This window comes from the organism of the source record quoted next, unplaced genomic scaffold (assembly GCF_019419815.1).
Source record: "Pyrus x bretschneideri cultivar Hongxiangsu unplaced genomic scaffold, Pyrus_bretschneideri_v1 Contig5, whole genome shotgun sequence".
NCBI lineage: Eukaryota > Viridiplantae > Streptophyta > Magnoliopsida > Rosales > Rosaceae > Pyrus > Pyrus x bretschneideri.
Genome location: NW_025999787.1, coordinates 7,558,078 through 7,575,300, shown reverse-complemented (window position 1 = coordinate 7,575,300; position 17,223 = coordinate 7,558,078). Strand labels below are relative to the sequence as shown.

General features: G+C 38.1%; 4 protein-coding genes and 1 pseudogene across 5 annotated transcripts; 2 read left to right on the top strand and 3 right to left on the bottom strand.

Moving 5' to 3' along the window:
* Positions 1 to 123: 123 nt before the first annotated feature.
* Positions 124 to 1,771, bottom strand: LOC103954253 (annotated as a pseudogene).
* An 835-nt stretch (positions 1,772 to 2,606) lies between these two features.
* Positions 2,607 to 4,501, bottom strand: LOC103954254 (elongin-C). 2 transcript variants are annotated; one of them, XM_009366062.3, is made up of 4 exons: positions 4,245 to 4,501; positions 4,043 to 4,148; positions 2,954 to 3,074; positions 2,607 to 2,833 (listed from the first exon to the last, which is right to left on the bottom strand). In XM_009366062.3, exons 1-3 carry the CDS (start codon positions 4,354 to 4,356, stop codon positions 2,996 to 2,998), a joined length of 297 nt encoding a protein of 98 aa, XP_009364337.2. In that variant the 5' UTR covers positions 4,357 to 4,501; the 3' UTR covers positions 2,607 to 2,833; positions 2,954 to 2,995. The 2 variants fall into 2 exon arrangements, with proteins under 2 accessions (XP_009364337.2, XP_009364339.2); XM_009366064.3 differs by having other exon boundaries at positions 2,607 to 2,843; positions 4,245 to 4,500.
* A 1,380-nt stretch (positions 4,502 to 5,881) lies between these two features.
* LOC103954255 (ras-related protein Rab11C) lies at positions 5,882 to 8,264 on the top strand. Its single transcript, XM_009366065.2, has 3 exons — positions 5,882 to 6,044; positions 6,181 to 6,376; positions 7,464 to 8,264. Exons 2-3 carry the CDS (start codon positions 6,212 to 6,214, stop codon positions 7,944 to 7,946), a joined length of 648 nt encoding a protein of 215 aa, XP_009364340.1. The 5' UTR covers positions 5,882 to 6,044; positions 6,181 to 6,211; the 3' UTR covers positions 7,947 to 8,264.
* A 407-nt stretch (positions 8,265 to 8,671) lies between these two features.
* LOC103954256 (metal tolerance protein B) lies at positions 8,672 to 11,565 on the bottom strand. Its single transcript, XM_009366066.3, is given in 4 exon segments — positions 8,672 to 9,700; positions 9,703 to 9,769; positions 9,771 to 9,932; positions 11,258 to 11,565. Coding segments are annotated over 3 exon segments (1,191 nt in total). The 5' UTR covers positions 11,258 to 11,565; the 3' UTR covers positions 8,672 to 8,738.
* A 505-nt stretch (positions 11,566 to 12,070) lies between these two features.
* LOC103954330 (ribosome-binding protein 1) lies at positions 12,071 to 16,357 on the top strand. Its single transcript, XM_048569450.1, is given in 14 exon segments — positions 12,071 to 12,267; positions 12,374 to 12,461; positions 12,540 to 12,586; positions 12,720 to 12,810; positions 12,931 to 13,454; positions 13,533 to 13,688; positions 13,772 to 13,898; positions 14,481 to 14,518; positions 14,756 to 14,845; positions 14,950 to 14,974; positions 14,977 to 15,053; positions 15,225 to 15,255; positions 15,258 to 15,367; positions 15,544 to 16,357. Coding segments are annotated over 9 exon segments (729 nt in total). The 5' UTR covers positions 12,071 to 12,267; positions 12,374 to 12,461; positions 12,540 to 12,586; positions 12,720 to 12,810; positions 12,931 to 13,454; positions 13,533 to 13,571; the 3' UTR covers positions 15,658 to 16,357.
* The last annotated feature ends 866 nt before the right edge of the window (positions 16,358 to 17,223 follow it).

Sequence of the window (17,223 nt, the reverse complement as noted above, 5' to 3'; positions counted from 1 at the left end):
TTAGCTACTTACTAACAGATTATATTGCTTCTTGTTAAACACTAAAAGGGCAAAAAAATCACCAGCATCTTGTCGAGATCAATCTTTCGCTGCAGCATCTTTTCCGTGTATTAAGAAAAACTTGTTCCATTTAATGTGAAAGTGTTAATAGAATCCCCTGTTTGTGCAAAAGTGTAAACATCAATAATAACGGAATATCTGAATCAAATAAACAAGTACAACTATATTTCGGGGAGACAGGAAGTACATGATACATACAACAAGTGTTTTTCCATTTGCCAGAACAACTTTGTCAATGATATGGCGATCTATGGTACTTGCTGCAACTGTCAATATCCATGGTGCTACGCATGACACAGTAGCGATTTGAGGCCCTTCATTGCCTGCAGGCTGTATGGTCAGTATCCCTTTTTTCATTGCATGAAAAGCACCAATTGTGAAAGGGTCCTCATCAAAACTAGTCACAAAACCAGATCCAAATGAAATCGTAATGACGTTAACTCCGTCATCAATAGCATCGTCAAAAGCAGCCAAGATGTAATCTGCACTGCACCCTTTATCATGATCACAGAGTTTATATGTTGCAATTCTTGCTGCAGGAACACCTCCTCTTGCAGTGCCTTTTGCTAGCCCATAAAAGCTCACGTCCTTAACAGTGTTTCCTGCTGCGATAGAGGCTGTGTGAGTTCCATGACCGATATCATCCCTTGCAGATTCAGGTATGTAATATTGAGCTCCGATGAGCTTGCTGCAAGGGCCAGAGGCAAGTACCAATGTTACAACTGCCAAATGGTGAATACACACTACACGAAAACTGGTCAGAAGACACGAAGGGAAAAGCGTGCCTGTTGCTGCCAATAGGCACGAAATACCATTTCCATAGGCTATAGCAACACTACATTACCAAATTTGGCACGGTGCAAGTGAATTTTTGTTAGCATTTTCACAAATTTTTACAATAACTGAGAGATGAGAAGTGAGGGAACTTACTTGTTGCAAGTGAAATTTTTGCCTCCTTCGCAAGCACCTTTCCAACTCTTTGGAGGAGGACAAAACCTTCGTCTTAAAGCTCTCAGATTCCGGCCAAATTCCAGTGTCAATCACCCCAACAATTATATCACTCTCAACTAGGATGTCTCGATTCATTTTCTCATTTAAACCCATAAAGTCCCAAGATCTTGTTGTCTGCAGTTGGAATGATCTGCTTGAAAGATGGAGACTACTTCCTTCATATCTGCAACACAGTTTGTAAGAATAAAAAGTTTTCGTGACACACCATTTTACTCTTTTGTAGTGACATAATAAATTATATCAGAGTGCTCACCAGCAAGTTTTTCCCTTCCTTGTCAATGAGTTTAGCTGCAAACCCATTGAAACTCCTTTTGTAACTTCGTACTGCCAGTAAACTTTCCGGCGAACTGAGAGAGTGAGAGAGGATAAGAACTAGGTTTTGGCTAAAAAGACCAAAAAAATGTAAGTTCAAGGTCTAGACCGACCTACCTTCCCTGGACAACTCTTTGCAGAATACTTTGGTGGTGAGACACCGGTGAGAACTCCCCATCTGGAAGGGACCCCATGTACACAATATGAACCTGCATCATCATCGTCATCGCGTTCCAAGTAAAAACTTACTATTTAAATAAAGAACCATTGAAATCTTACTGACGATTCTTACCTTTCTATCCTCATCAGTTGCCTTGCATAACAAGCTCATGCCCAGCATAAAAACCGCTAAAGCGCAATACAATAGAACAGCTCCATTTTTCGCCATTTTTCTGTGCTGGAAAACTTCATGGCCGACGAGGACTTAATATATACTGCGACTATTTAATAACAGCTTGTTCTCTCAATCAATGCATCCAGCTTTTCTTGAATTAAGGCACCAGATAAACTTAAAAGTTGTTGCAACTGAAAGCTTGGTTTTGGATAACCTGGAAGACATGCAGAGAGGGACTCAGTAACGGCAATCAACCAGCAATTACTGCACCAAACCCATTATATCATGTGCAGCTGAGCTTTAGTATAAGCCAAGTTTTTCTGCACAATCTAATTCTTCATTTCTATGGAATAAGAAGCGTGCACACAATTAATGGGAGAGTCTTACATGCAACCAGGATAAATTCTCGTCTCTGTATGTAACTCTTTCTCTACAAAACTCATCGTGGTAAAAATATATCACTGATTAGACCCAAGTAAAGTTTGCCACAATTCAGGCAACATTAAATTATTTTTTTGGGTTGTGAACTACGATATTTCTTTTAAGAGCACACGTTTTTACAATTAGAGAGTCTAATAATCGTTTGGGAGTGATTTTCGTACTTGGAAAGGCATACACGCACTAGGGATTCTTTTCGGTAGTGATTTTCATACTCCTAATTTCTCCTTCACGCTTTTCCCTTGTTTTGGTCCCTTGAAGTCGACCAAAGGTTGTGTGAATATCACTTTCCTTTCTTTCCGATGCCCTTGCAGTCCACCGAAGGCCCTTGCAATAGTGAAATATGATGACTGGGCGGTGTCGTTCAAGAGGAAGCTGATTACTATGCCATTCATCAAAAAGCACAACTTACATCAGCTCTGAGAATACGGTAAACACAGAAAAGACTTATAAAACTATTCGACTCGGGTTTTCTCTAATTGAGAATAATCACTGCCGTTTTTTGATATTACAATATCTCATAACTACAAGAATTTGGCTACCAGAGTGTCACATATATATATATACACACTACATTTGCAGATTCCAGAGCTTGAAACCAATGCAGATTTCGTATGCTCTTCAAGCCCTTTCAGAATCTCGGGTACTATCATCCTCGCACATCCTCCTCGGCAATCACTAGAGGCGACCAAATACATGAACAGAAACAAATGTGATTTAAACCAAACTGAAAAATGATCAATAAAGATTTAAACAGGCACGTGTGTGTCAGGAAGAGATTCCAAGAAGTTTTCTTACATGTCAAATTCGATCTGGTTGCCCGAGAGAGAAATGTCGCAATCATGTATGGAGATAATTGGCTGCCATCATTAACTCCAGAACCAATTCAGGTTCAATAGGAAACTCGGTCTGCTTCCCGCTGTCAAAAGAGTAGAATTACAAGTCAATAATAGGGGAAACAAGTGTAAATGAAAACTGGCCTTCCGATCAAGCACTTGGATTTGATTAGTTCCAACAAACAACCATGTTTAATTAAAACATCTATCGATATCTTGATAAGAAAGCCCACAATAGAAAATGGTGCAACAGACAATACGCAAAATATTCTGATTGTCCCGTCTCCAAGTCCATTATTGAACAAACAAAAACATATAAATCAAGTACGTAGACCTGATACCAAAAGAAAAGGTATGTGAACCTAGAAAATCTACTTCTTATACCGTCTTTTCTCCTCTGTTTTGGGCATTTTATGTTCCCTGAGTTATGTCACAAGACCTCCACATTGATTTAATAATTATCCAGTATTACCAATAAGAAATCAAGTTCTAAGAAAGATCTTAAACAACACAAAATAAAGCAAGGAACGAAAAACATGAAATTTAGCAAGTAGGGCGCAAGTGTGTTGATGAGATAACATGCTACACCCTCTTTCGCACTATGGTAGACTGCCCCCTGTTATGCTAGACCGATCACGTATTTAGTAGACTGTCCCATATTATGCTAGACTGTCTACCAACCAAAATGCAGACAGACGAATGAGGGAAAATATATAAGCAAACTGTCTTGGAACCTAATATGCTATAAAACAAACTATGTCAAATTATTAATCTTTAACCCTTGAGTGGGCGGCTGATCCAAAAACGATTGATTGGGTGACCGCGTTTTTGTTCGAATGTAAGGTCTACAATGACAGCCTAGCAACAAGACAGTCTAGAGAACATTAACCCCACTAACTTTACACATCGATCAATATAAATTCCAATTCTGAAGAAACCCATCAATCTTCTAAGCATTGACATGTAAATAACTCAAATATTATATCAAAAGCGAATAAATTTAAAATTTAAATAATTAAACAAAAAATAAATTAAGAGAGAGAATCTGAACCTGGCATATTGAAGGTTCCAGTAAAAGTACTTGCAGATCTTCTCAAGAATGGGGGTGCTGATCTCCGGGAACGTCACCTCGCCGTGCTCCGTTTCAGCAAAACTCCCTACCAACAAAAAACAAAAAAAAGATTTCACCTTGCAATTTCAAACCCTAGTCCCCAAATTGCTGCTCCACTAAAATCAATTTTAAACCCTAATACCTGGAGAAGTGAGCATGTTGCGGATGGTCTGAGAGACCATGGCGGCGTCTTTGTGGATCACGAACTCGAACCCCTCTGCGCTGATCAGCTTCACTGTGTCTTCCTTCTTCATCTTTGCAGTAGAAGCTGAGAGATGGATTTTCTGGGAGCAGCAAGCAACGTAGGAAGGAGGGCAACATCAATATTTGCCAGGCATCGGTTCCGAATAGGATCTTAGCTAATTACAATTTGTGCCCCTCACTTTTAGTGGTTGTTCCACTTTGATCCTCAATTTGTGTTAGTGGACTGCATTTTGGATGGATTATTGAGAAATGCTAAGGAGATTCTCTTTCAAAGTAAAATACTTTATGAATTTTCTATCATTCACGATTAATTTTTCTGTCAATATTATAAAATATTGTGCAAATGAGGTAACAAATAGTTCATGGAGAGTTTTGGTTTTAAAAGAGTCTCATTAGCATTTATCTGAATTATTTGTAAGTTAACATGTTTTTTTGCCACTTAGTATTATGGTATAATGATATTCTTCTTCACTTATAAATGAGAGATCTTAAGTTCGATTCTCACCAAAGGCGAATTTGAACTACATTATTACCAGCTCATTGTAAAGTTTAACCCACCCCCACCCTCACCCCCTCATCCTTAATATTGATAATATTGTCTGTTCAAATAAAAAACTACACTTTTGGTCATAAGCAGTGTTGAGATGAGGAACTCGAATTTTGAAAGCATAAGCTCGAAGTTCAAAATACAAAAATAAAAGCTCTTAACCAGTCAAACTATATACTCATTTTGTATAGAGAAATATTGGTTTACCACCCAAATCATGAAGATATTGATGCATACACAAGTCAACGTGATGATTTTGGTGGCAATATTCAGAAAATTGATGAGTAGGCACCTAAATAATTGTATGATTTTATTATTACATTTTTGACCTGACATGAGTGTATGATTACTCACTCACACATCCAATGATGAAACGTAACTAAATTATTGGAATGATTCAAAACATCATTCATATTTTTCATTACTTTACACACACTCAAATAAAGCCTAAGCTATGCATTCTTCCCTAAAACAATCTATACTTATACATTATATTTAGTTACGTCATACATTGTAGATAGCAAAAGTAATTAATTTCAGATTGATCATCAATATTGAAATAAGAGGTATAAAACCCGGTAGTGTAGGCAAGGCTAGGTAAAAAGCTAATTTGTATCAATTGAGCTTAAAATGAATCAATCAGAATCAAGATGTTATACACATTAATTTGTAATTTGAGGCCTAATCATGCTCTGTCAACGTCATCAATATTATTAAGAAAACAAAAGATAAATAACTAGCGTAAGTAATCCACGTACAATTTATCCACATGATTGGAAATAATCAACCGTCCACTCTAGCTCTGGCGGCTGTCCGAACCGCAAACAAATCCAAATTAACTAACTAATTAATTACGGCGTGGGAAATCACAAAAAAAATTTAAAAAATTTAAAATTAAATCATCCCTCTGGCAACGGCCAGCCAGGTCAGGCTGTCTACTGTCACTCTAGACGAATCAATAATTCCCAGTTGTCACCAAAACGCCATCGTTTCGCCCACCAAAAAATAGAATCTGTTTATTTGCCGTTTCAAACTTTCAATAGGCCCCTCTTCTCATCCCCTCATCGTTGTCTCCGTTTCTTCCCATTTTCTCCTTCCCCAAAACCCCCACTGTGCTTCCCTCTCCAATTCCTTCGGTTCCTCCGATCGAACGCTCCGATCGCGTTCTCTCCTCGGTCGATTCGCCCCCGGGTAAGCGAGATCTATAGATATAATTGTTTGTGTATGTATAGGTTATAGTGAGAGAGAGAGAGAGAGATATTTGTTTGTGTATTTGTGTGATTTTTGATGGATTTGAATTTGTTTGTCTGTGTATATGTTTGTATAGGTTGTGGAGATAGGAGAGGAGAGAGGGTGGCATGGCGAGTAGAGTAGACCACGAATACGACTACCTGTTCAAGATCGTGTTGATCGGTGACTCTGGTGTGGGCAAATCTAACATTCTCTCTAGATTTACCAGGAATGAGTTCTGCTTGGAGTCCAAATCCACTATCGGAGTCGAGTTTGCCACCCGAACTCTCCAGGCAAGTTCACTTACTGAGTTTAATCTTGGTGAGAGAGTTTATTTGTATTTCAATTGTTTGATTTTGTTCGCAGTGTATGCGGTATTTGTTTGTGATGGATTGGATCCTATGCGGTTTAAATTTCGGGGGGTTTCAGAGTTTGAATTATTTTGGTTGAAGTTTTGTTTGGTGGCCTGGAGATTGTGATGATTGTTTGGATTTTGTTTAGGGATTTACGTTGTTTAATTGGAGTACATCAAAAATTTGTTACTAATAGACTGGTAAGCAGGCTCGAATTCTCTTTTTAGTACTTTGTTTTTAGATGGTTATCAATGGCTAAATAAGCATGATGAACCGTTGGGATAAATAGTCGTCTTTTTGTTTGACGGAACAGGAGATTTACTTTACACTAAAACTGGCTGGTAGATTCTGTCTCCAGGAGTTTGATCATTTTGCTGTTATTGATCTTTAAGTTTATATAACACACTAAGGACGGATTGCAGAGTTCAAGAAAGAGGAGTTGATTACTGAGCACTTACATATTGACGCTTAAGTTTGATTCTTAATTAAACGCAACTACTAACTAACTGCCCACACGACACAGAACCGAGCACAATGGCGTTCTAGGATTCATATAGCCAACCCCACTTAGTGGGAAAAGGCTTTGTTGTTGTTGTTGTACTAACTAACTGCCCAATATTATCGTTTTTAAAGACTGTTGGTTAGTTAGATTTCTTGTGTGTGTCATACTGCCTATTGATTGAATTTTGTATATGTAGGCAACTATGAATGTGGTTTTGCCAGATAAGTTGCTCAACTATATGAATATGGCATAGTTGAAGAAAGAACTACATTTTCTTCCCCGGTTGTACAAACAACTGAGAATTGAAACATCATGGCTCGATTGAATGTGAAGTTTCTCCAGAAATATGAAAGGTGTCGACTGGACCACTGGTCCCAGAGCATGTTTACAAGTTTCAAACATGCAGTTGTCACTTGTCATTGTAGCATACCGTTCAATATGTTGATGAGTAGAAATAAGTCTGTTTACGAATTATGGCTTACAATCTGATGTAATGCTTACACTCTTCCTTTTCTGAAATTACAGGTTGAGGGAAAGACTGTGAAGGCACAGATCTGGGATACAGCAGGTCAGGAGCGATACCGTGCTATCACCAGTGCTTACTATAGAGGGGCAGTGGGTGCTCTCCTTGTCTACGACATAACTAAGCGACCAACTTTTGAGAATGTCCAAAGGTGGCTCCGTGAGTTGAGGGACCATGCAGATTCGAACATTGTTATCATGATGACAGGAAACAAGTCTGACTTGAACCATCTCAGAGCTGTTTCAGAGGACGATGGTCAGTCGTTGGCTGAGCGGGAAGGTCTCTCATTTCTCGAGACATCTGCACTGGAAGCAACCAACATTGAGAAAGCATTTCAAACTATTCTAACCGAGATCTACCATATCGTCAGCAAAAAAGCACTGGCAGCCCAAGAAACAGTCTCAACTACCCTACCTGGTCAAGGAACCACCATCAACGTTGGTGATGCTTCTGGGAATACGAAGAGAGGTTGCTGCTCGACATAAAAGATGACACCTAGGGAGAGTTGTGGAAATTATTTGCTGGTTGCCAGCCCTTTTGATTTTTCTCTTGAGTTTCTTTTTTTCGGGTGACAGGGAGGCATGTAGAATACAGGTTTAATTCGTCGAGTTGTGATAAGGAAGCTTTGTGAAAATTAAAATGACAGTAGTATTGATACATTTTGAGTGCCCGCTTTTACTTCTGATGCACCATTTGTTATATGTTTGCTTTTTATCAAGTGTAACTACTGAAATTTGGAATGTCTGGTGGAACTTGGCATCTCAAATTAAAGAATCAATGGAACAGAAGAAGCCTTGTTTGTTCGGAGTTGGATTTTCGAGTTTCGTTTCTCAGTTGCTTCTTCCATTTTATTAAAAGCTTCGATGCCCGCTGTCATATCGTTATAGACTCATTTCTGCAGCCTTCCCTTTTCTTTCTGTTGCCCTCACTCTTGGGATCGCTTGTGGTTTCTCCTGGTGCTGGCATTTTCACCGTGCATGTATTTTTTTGGGATCGCACAGTTCGTGAACTAGCCTTGGAACGTTGAATCGATAAGGATTAGGATTAGGTTTTTTGTTAGGCAGGAGGGAAGTCAGTGGGAATCGAACCAACATCAGGTTGCATAAGCATGATTGTTTTTCCGCCACTGTGGTAAAACGTATTGAATTCTTTGAGACATCTGGATGCGTAAATTTTAATCGCTTGCCCAAGAAGTCAACATGATTAGTGCTAAACTTTAAAGGGGGAAGGGGTAGGATTTAATAATATCAAACAAAATGATGGTTTGAATCTGTAGTCTACTGTTCAATCTGTATAGTTACATGATGTATTCTGTAAGTACTTTCACAGTAATCCCTAATCTTGTCAATTATCTGACTAGTGCTTACGGCAGGCTCGGACGTTACATGGCAAGACAACACAGTTTTTCCAACCGTTAGCGCCCAAACGTGTAGGTCGTGAACATCCCGAACTCCTTTGATGCACTTGATGCCTTTTTCTAGCCCGGCGATATCAATCTCGCTTGGCGTTCCCTCCATCAATATGCCATATATATTTTTAAGCATCGATATAGTTGTGCTAACAGCAAAAACAGAAAATATGAGCGTGCAGATGAGATCAACTACTAACCAATCTGGCCTTGCCCATATGATGCCTCCAGCGACCATCACCCCAACGGACTGAATCATATCGGCGATGACATGCAAGTAAGCTCCTTGGATATTTATGTTTAATATTTTAGTCTTTTCTGGAGAAGTGGATGACACCAGACTCGTTTTATCGTCCTCCATTATTGCACTTTCTTCCTCCTGATAATCATGACCATGATGATGATCGTGATTATGGCCATGATGATGATCGTGAGTATGAACTTGATGATGATCATGATGATGATCGTGACCTAAGCCTCCACATGCATGATGGGTGTGGTCGTGACCAAGCCACACGACCATGATTAAGTTGACAAGAAACCCAAATGCGGCAACTGAAAACATGAGTAACCCGTTCACCTTTTCCTTAGTGTGAACGATCCTGTCAACTGCTTCATAGATCAAGATCCCAGAGACCAGCCATATGAGCTGCACAGAGAAAAGGGCACTCAAAACCTCAAGACGGTGATATCCGAAAGACTGGTACGATGTTGCCTCCCAACCTGAAGCGATTACTGTGAAAAGAGCAATGGAGAATCCAACAACATCAGTGAGCAAGTGGGCTGCATCTGTGAGTACTGCAAGGCTGTTGGCTTTGACACCACCAATAATTCAACAACCATAAACATGAGAGATGCAACAACGAGTACAGAAAGTTTTGTAGCTGACTTTGACCGCATGTTTCGAATCCAAACTACAGTGCTCGTTTTTGGAGAAAACACAGACACACAAGGAGCGAGGCACCTGTGGTGGCACAGGAAGAGCATCTATACCTTCAGAGACTATTGGGATCTCAATTTCCTGAGACTCTGTTCTCGTAAAGGGTACCTTCTCATGTTCCATCTGCTTCAGAAAAGTGGCGGTGTTAATTTCTTTAAAAAGAAAAGAAAATCTGATGAAGAGATTCAGTAATATGATTGATTAATCGCGTTCATTCAGAGATGATAAGTCATATGTTATGTTATGAAGTTTACATAAAGTAAAAAAAAAAAAAATTGATCTTTTGGACATTCGGAACTCGAGATTCAGAAAACTTGGTTTCAAATACGAAACTATTAGAAGTTAGTTTCAAACGCTAAATTATTAGCATCAGCTCCAAGGATTACTTGACTATCCAAATCCATCTCAGGCTACAACTGTGCATCAACTCACCGCAACGACACAACAATCTGCATCCTCATCGTATCTGTTTTACATTCCCCTTGTCCATGTAGTTCACTCAATAACATTGCACCACTCCCAAATGGTTTTCATTGCACATTATAAGATTGTATTAGATAATGTCTTTTCCTCTGTTTAATGTGCAGTCATTGATTTTAAAAGCAGATGACGCATTTCAGTTTTATAGCTAAATCGAGGCCTATTTACATATATTAAGCAAGCTCAGGATAATAGAGTGCTACGTCAACTTACAGCAAAACAAAGCAGCTGCGCAAGCGAGCACGCAGAAGATCGAGCTGGCCCAAAGCTGCTCAGAGCCAAGTCATATTCCAGTTCAAAGACCACTTCAGCAGAAGCTAATTGGAATTGGTCGACTGGTATAACTGGTATAACTGATGCAACAACTTTAATTAAGCTTTAATTAAATTCTCTGAGTTTAGTTACTAGTACGGAATTGTTTAGCTTAGATATTCTCGGGTTCAGTTCGCTTGGTTTCACTGTGTGTGCAACCATGTGTATGACCGTTACGCATTTAATTATTGGATGAAGAAGAACAGTCTAATCCTTCCATTCTATGTAGAAAAATTAGAAACCTTGGAATTTCATCAAGAGCCACCTTAAAACTAATTTCCCTAACCCTTCCATCGTGTTGGACCCCAAAAAATGGTAATACCTTTTTTTTTTCTACAATCTAATGCCTCTATGTGCTGCACCAAGAACCCAAAAACCTGAAATTCGGGCCGGTTTCTGATTCGAGAAGAATCAATCATCTCAACCCCAGTTGAACACCAAGCATCCAACTTTGCAACACACCCAATTAAACTAACAGACCCAAAATTTCAAATTCCATAAACTACCACTATCCAATACAATCATATAACAAAAATGAACACAAAGATCATAATACCCACTTCAAAAAGCAAATCAAAGAATCCAAAAAAACCCAATAAAAATATCGAAAAACAAAACGAAGGAAGAGAGATCCATTGGGAACGATGAAGGAGTACCTGAGAATCTGAGAGAAAAGTAGAGCTTTTGATGACGGGGCTCCCTCTCTCTTGGGATCTCAAGCTTTAGAAATGGTCAATGAAATCAATAGGGAGAGATTTGAGAATTGAAATAATTAGGGTTTTACCTACATGGAAACTCAGTCGTCATTTGTGGTCCAAGTCAGACACTTTCTCCCGTCAATCATTGGGGGCAACGGCATTTAGCTTCCGTTGAAGACAATGGAATCAGGACGAAATCAGTGGTTAATTCAATTCTTACGGTAATCTCAAACTCCTCCAAATTGATTGGAGGAAAGATTTGGAGATTTTTCTAACTTGGAAACAAGTTGAAGTTTGATTTTGATTGATTATTTCATCAATTGAGTTAAAATTGAGGGACTATTGTTGCAAATTTTTCTCATTTAGTTTTTCATCTTTATTTCTTGATTCAGTCTCACGTGTGACACATAATTCATTTTGACAAAAGTTGTAGCGGAATTGACAAAAAGGACTGTAACAGCACGTTTTGATAAATAAAGAGACCAATGATCATAAATTTTTTAGTTAAAAAATCATTACTCCAATTAGTTTAAAATTAAAATATCATTACTATAATTTTTACTTTTTTTTTTTTTTAATCATACTTAGCTCACGAATCTAATGATATTTAAATGATCTTAGTCTAAATTTGTTGAATATATATTTGTATTAAAAATATTTTTGACACTATAAAAATTTTGTTTTCTTACTTGTATTTTAAATTTAAATTTATAAATGCTAGATTCGTAACCAATTTATTTTTTCCTCTTGTATAATAAAACATAACAGAAATAACGGAATGGGCCTACTGACCGTTAGAAACGATCTTCACAGCCACCGCTCTCTCCCTCTGTACCGTATCTAAACCATCACACAGAGAAACCGCCATGCAGAGGCTGCAGCGAGAGCGGCCGAGACCGGAATCACCGTCCTTACCTCGCCTTCGCTCCGCCATGGACTCCCGCCACGCAATTCTCGGCTGACGGACGGTACAGTTCTCATCGCCACCGTTTGCTTTCCTTTTCTATTGAATATTTGAATCCGAAATTAAATATTCTCCTTCAATTTTGTTCATTTCATTTAAATTTCTATCAGTTGGAAGAAATTGGCCAAAAGCGAGCTGCAGAAAAATTGAGCAAAACTTCGTCCGGACCTGATCTCAGCAAAGCCTCCATCCCTATCGGTTCGTCATCTATTTTCGATAATGTTTTCGGTTGAATTTGATATTTTTATGCTTCTGATGAAGTTTTTGATTGCGCAGATAATGTAGGAATGTGAAAATCGGAGAGCGCGAATCGGCTTTCTGAGGTAGGAGCTGATTTCTGGATTCATTATTTGTTGACAAAAGAATTTTTTTCTGAAATTTGTTTTTTGAGTTTTGTGTTTGGTTGCTGAGACAATTTCAGTTTAAATTCTCATGTAAATATGATTGCTGGTGCAGATAGACAGTTAGTGTTTTGGTTGCTCAGATAAAGAACTTGGAGAAGAAGAATGCGGAATTGGAGGAGCAAAACAAAAACTTGGCTTCCATGGTAGGACTTCTGTTTCTGTGGTTTGTTTGTTTAATTCTTCGTTTGCATTTTACGAAGATGTTAGTTTTCGGTGATGATCAATTTTATGGTGTATAATTTTTTACGCACTTGATGTTTCAGCTTGAAACAAGGGAAGCTTGGGGCGATGTGCTGCAGAAACGTCTAAATGATCTGGTAGATGTAGCACCTTTTAAATCTCTTTGCATTTTTCTTTCAGTAAAGATTATGTCTTCCATATTTTGCTGTCATGTTTTCATTTCAGGGTCCGTATAAAATTTTCAGCTGCCAGTAATTCCGTTATTTGTTAGAGATATTGATTCACAATGAATGTACAACTATTGGAAAGAAAAGGGCTTTACTAGTTAACTTTTTCAGCCTGTTCTCATCTACTACTCGCTGTAAATTGCTGGAGAAAATCACTGTACCGTCATTGAGAAAAGCTCTCAAAGATGTTGCAATGGAGAAAGATGCGGCAGTTGTTGCACGGTTACTGACCATCTATATGTTAGTCGGTGTTTCATCTCACTTGGTTCTCTCTATTTTGTTTCACTGTCAAAATTTGATTTCTTAGTGTAGGACGATCTTTCAGCACAGCTTCGTACGCTCAAGAAACGGTTAAAGGATGCAGAGAAGAACAGTATCAAGTATGCAGTTAGTTTCTCTATTGGATCTTTCTGGAACAACAGATTTGTATGGTTTTCTCACTCTTTGTCTTGCAACAGGTTGAGGAAGACACAGCCGCTTTGAGAGCAGAACTGAATATGTTACAGCAACAAGCAATGAGTGGTTCACTTGGTGCAATGAACTCAATTTCTAATTCACCAGATCAGATACAAATGTTAGAAAAGGAGTCAGCTAGCTTAAAATCTGCGTTGCAGGTGATAATTTGTTTATTGGAATTTTTGTAGTTTCACATCTGGTGTTTGTTTATAGGTGTCTAACTGTGGTAAATTTATTGTAGCAAGAGTCACACTTGAGGCGACAAGAGCGACAACAATTAGCAGAGGAGCAAGCTCGGGCATCCACGCTTACATCTGAAAAGCAAGAATTGGAAGAAAAACTTGCAGCTATGCCTAGAAAGGCTTCAGGTACCAAATCTACCAATTATACATTTCAACAACATAAGGAATTTCAGAGAAAATCTTTTCAGATTTCAAGGTACAAAAAGGTTGAATACTTTAGGAAGCCTCTTATAAATCTTGGGGTGCACGTAGTGATGTGGAACAAAAGGAATAATTGTACCTAAAACACTGTTGGTCAAGAAAAGTAAACGAATTGGCCGTTGTTGGCTTAACTTTTTCCTCCAACAGGACATCGATTCCAAAACAGCTTCCATCATAGCTTTTCTTCTCATTTTCATATTCATCATAATATGCATACTTCCTCTATACCCATGTTTACATCTATAACCTATATCCCTTGGCGGTTCACGGGCTCAGGGTACTTTGGAATTGCAGTTGGAACCCCTTTTGCACTTTCAGTTTCAAGTAGATACGTTTATTCTGATGCCTTCTACCGTGTTATAATTCCCCAGTTCCCTTCTATCCTTCTGTCCATACTTATTGTTGTATTGGCCTTTCATGTTTTTATTCCTGCATAAGCATTTTACAAAACAGTTAGATCTTATGAACGTTGATCCCATGTTGTTACCCCTGGTTCATGCACTGCAGAAATCTCGGAGAAAGTGGCTGGCAAGGAATTTGCTCTTGTAAGTTAATTTCTTGATGACCTGGTTCAAGAGATTTTATCGTTGTCAGGTGTATGATTATAATGTATATGCCAAAGAAAATAGGGAGGAAAACAAGGAGGGAGGAACGTAATGAGTTCCTCTCAGGAGGCATTGTACTATTACTGTATTACGTAGTATGAGTGTGGCTCATTAGTTCTACCTCCTCTCTTTCTTGTTGTTCCATAATAAATTTATTTACGGGGCACTAATGTCCAGGAAGACAAGGAGAAACTTGAGCAGCAGTTGCATGACATGGCGGTAGTGATAGAGAAATTGGAAAGCAGTAGACAAAAACTTTTGATAAAGGTTATCCTTGCAACACTTTCTCTTAAATAACTCCAATAAGAAACTTTGTTTTGGTGGTGGTTTTGTCTTTTGACAGCAAACTCACTTTTTGTACATGGTGGCAGATTGATTCCCAATCTTCAGAGATAGAAGGCTTTTCGAGGAAAATTCTGATCTCTCGAATTCTTATCAGCAAACGGTGAGCATATCAGCGCACTGGGAGAATCAGGTACTATTGGCTATCTGTACACTTACCCTGTATTCATTTTTGTAATAATTTCTTGCTTTTGTTCTGCTTAGATAGACTGAAACAGTTGCCAACAGGACATGGACAGCTTACGCTTTACTATGCTTTTTGCTTTTTGTAAAACGTCTAATTTTTTGGCATGTGAATTTGCAGGTGAAAAACTGTCTTAAGCATAACGAAGAGCTTCTTTAGATAAGTTGAGAACAGAACAGGCTAAGGGGTTGTTAGAATCCCATGATGGCAGGGCCAATGATACTGGTTCAGCTGCATATACAACTGAAGTTCTCTCCATCAAGGTTAGTCTGTTAGCAGAAAAACGTTTATTTCATAGTTTCGTTTTTTGGTATGAAAAAACTTCTATTGTTTGAAACTTTCCATGGTTCTTTGTTTTGTTGAAGATTCAGGATGGGGATTATTTAGCTTTCATTAATTGGCATCGTTTTTTAAATTTTCTCTGTGTCTTTGTTCGTAGGATCAACTCGCGAAAGAACAGAGGAGAGCAGAGGCATTATCAGCTGAAGTATTGCAGCTCTCTGCACGACTCCAACAAGCCACCCAAGCATACAATGGGCTTGCACGCCTGTAAGCTCCCGCTCCCTCTTTCCCTCCTTCCATTTCTTGTAAGTTTCGTGCTAAACATTGAGAGCAGTCTCATCAAGATGAAACAAGGCGGCCCCGTGACTGTGCGGTGAATGCAAAGGCAAATCAGCTCAACCCCCTTTATACTAAACTTGGTTAAAGTAGCACATTTTTATTTGTCAAGTCCGAAACCCATATGCTCGACATTCTTCATCCATCAAAATGTTCAATAAGTAAAGGTAAAGGAAAAAAAAAGTGTAGTTATGTAAAAATTGGGTTTTAATTACCTATTTCGTTTTGATGTCCTATTTGGGTTTGAATTTGACTTTTTTAGTTGGATTCCTTGCTTGGTGGAGAGATTTTGTCAATCACCTATTTGATTAGGATTTGGGTTTTAATTACCTAAGTCTTATGCACTCTAAGTAGGAGCTTAAAGTTGGTTTATTTTGTGTGCCTCGCCATTAGTTTAGAAAGTTTTCTCTGGTTGAGCTTTGGGTGGAGGTCACCGTTTAAGGTCTTGAGTATGGTAAATTTATGGCTCATTCGTTTGGCAATTACAATTTGCGAGAATCTTTTTTGTTTGTTATTGGGTTCTCTACTCATTTTGTTTATGGTTGTAATTGTGGGATTTGGGTTGTGAGAGTTTTAACATTATTTTGTAATTTCTGTTTGTTTAGTGAAATTTATGGCCGTGCTTTGCCCATGAACGTAGGCTTTAGCCAAACCACGTTAAATTTCATGTTCTTATTTTGAGATTGTTTACTTCTTCGTTTTCGCCTACAACATTGATATTTAGTACTTTGTTGGAATTCGCTTTCAATTCCGCATAAAAAGTCTAATAGAAATAGATAATCTCGGAGGGCTCGAATAAAAAACATATGGTAAAAACATAATTCTACACATAACTTGTACACGGCTGTGGAGTCTTGCATTCTTCTAAATTATAGTTTTGTAGGATGAAAACTTGACTCGTCTGAGTAATAGTGCACTTACCACATTTGTATCACATTTCTAATAGATATAGATCTCATCAATACAAGTAGGTTTTACCTTTATTTAAAAGGTGGTATGCAAATTGTGATAAGACTTTCCACAATAGTTTGAGCGAGTGTGGAAACTAAATATATGGATTAGACAACCTGAGTTTGATATTTATCTACTCCTACGCAAGTGTGAGTACAATATATTGATATTACGCTCATAAGTTTAGTATATTGATATCACACTCAAATATTTCGTCATACTGTAGAAGTGTGATTCTTATGATGACAATATATTAATATCGCACTCACTTTTTTTGGCCTACTGTGAAAAGCATAAGATTATCACTTTTGTCAAACAATCCTTATCTGCAGCACATTTCGGTCATTGTACGTTAGGTTTGTGCTGAACATTACTTGACAAGAACTTGAAGATGCATTACATGCTAACACAAATATAAATCGTTCCAATTAGTTAGAAACATAAATAACCAATTTGACAAAAAAAATTATGATGCTCAGAGTAGAATACTCCAAATCTATTAATCGTTAGATTTTAACATTATATATATATATATATATATATATATATA

Coding starts and splice junctions, on each gene's coding strand:
- LOC103954255 (XM_009366065.2), top strand. CDS start 6,212: ATGGCGAGTAGAGTAGACCACGAATACGACTACCTGTTCAAGATCGTG. Junction 6,377..7,463: donor TTGCCACCCGAACTCTCCAG/GCAAGTTCACTT, acceptor CTGAAATTACAG/GTTGAGGGAAAGACTGTGAA.
- LOC103954254 (XM_009366062.3), bottom strand. CDS start 4,356: ATGAAGAAGGAAGACACAGTGAAGCTGATCAGCGCAGAGGGGTTCGAG. Junction 4,149..4,244: donor CAACATGCTCACTTCTCCAG/GTATTAGGGTTT, acceptor TTTTGTTGGTAG/GGAGTTTTGCTGAAACGGAG. Junction 3,075..4,042: donor TGGAACCTTCAATATGCCAG/GTTCAGATTCTC, acceptor CTCTTTTGACAG/CGGGAAGCAGACCGAGTTTC.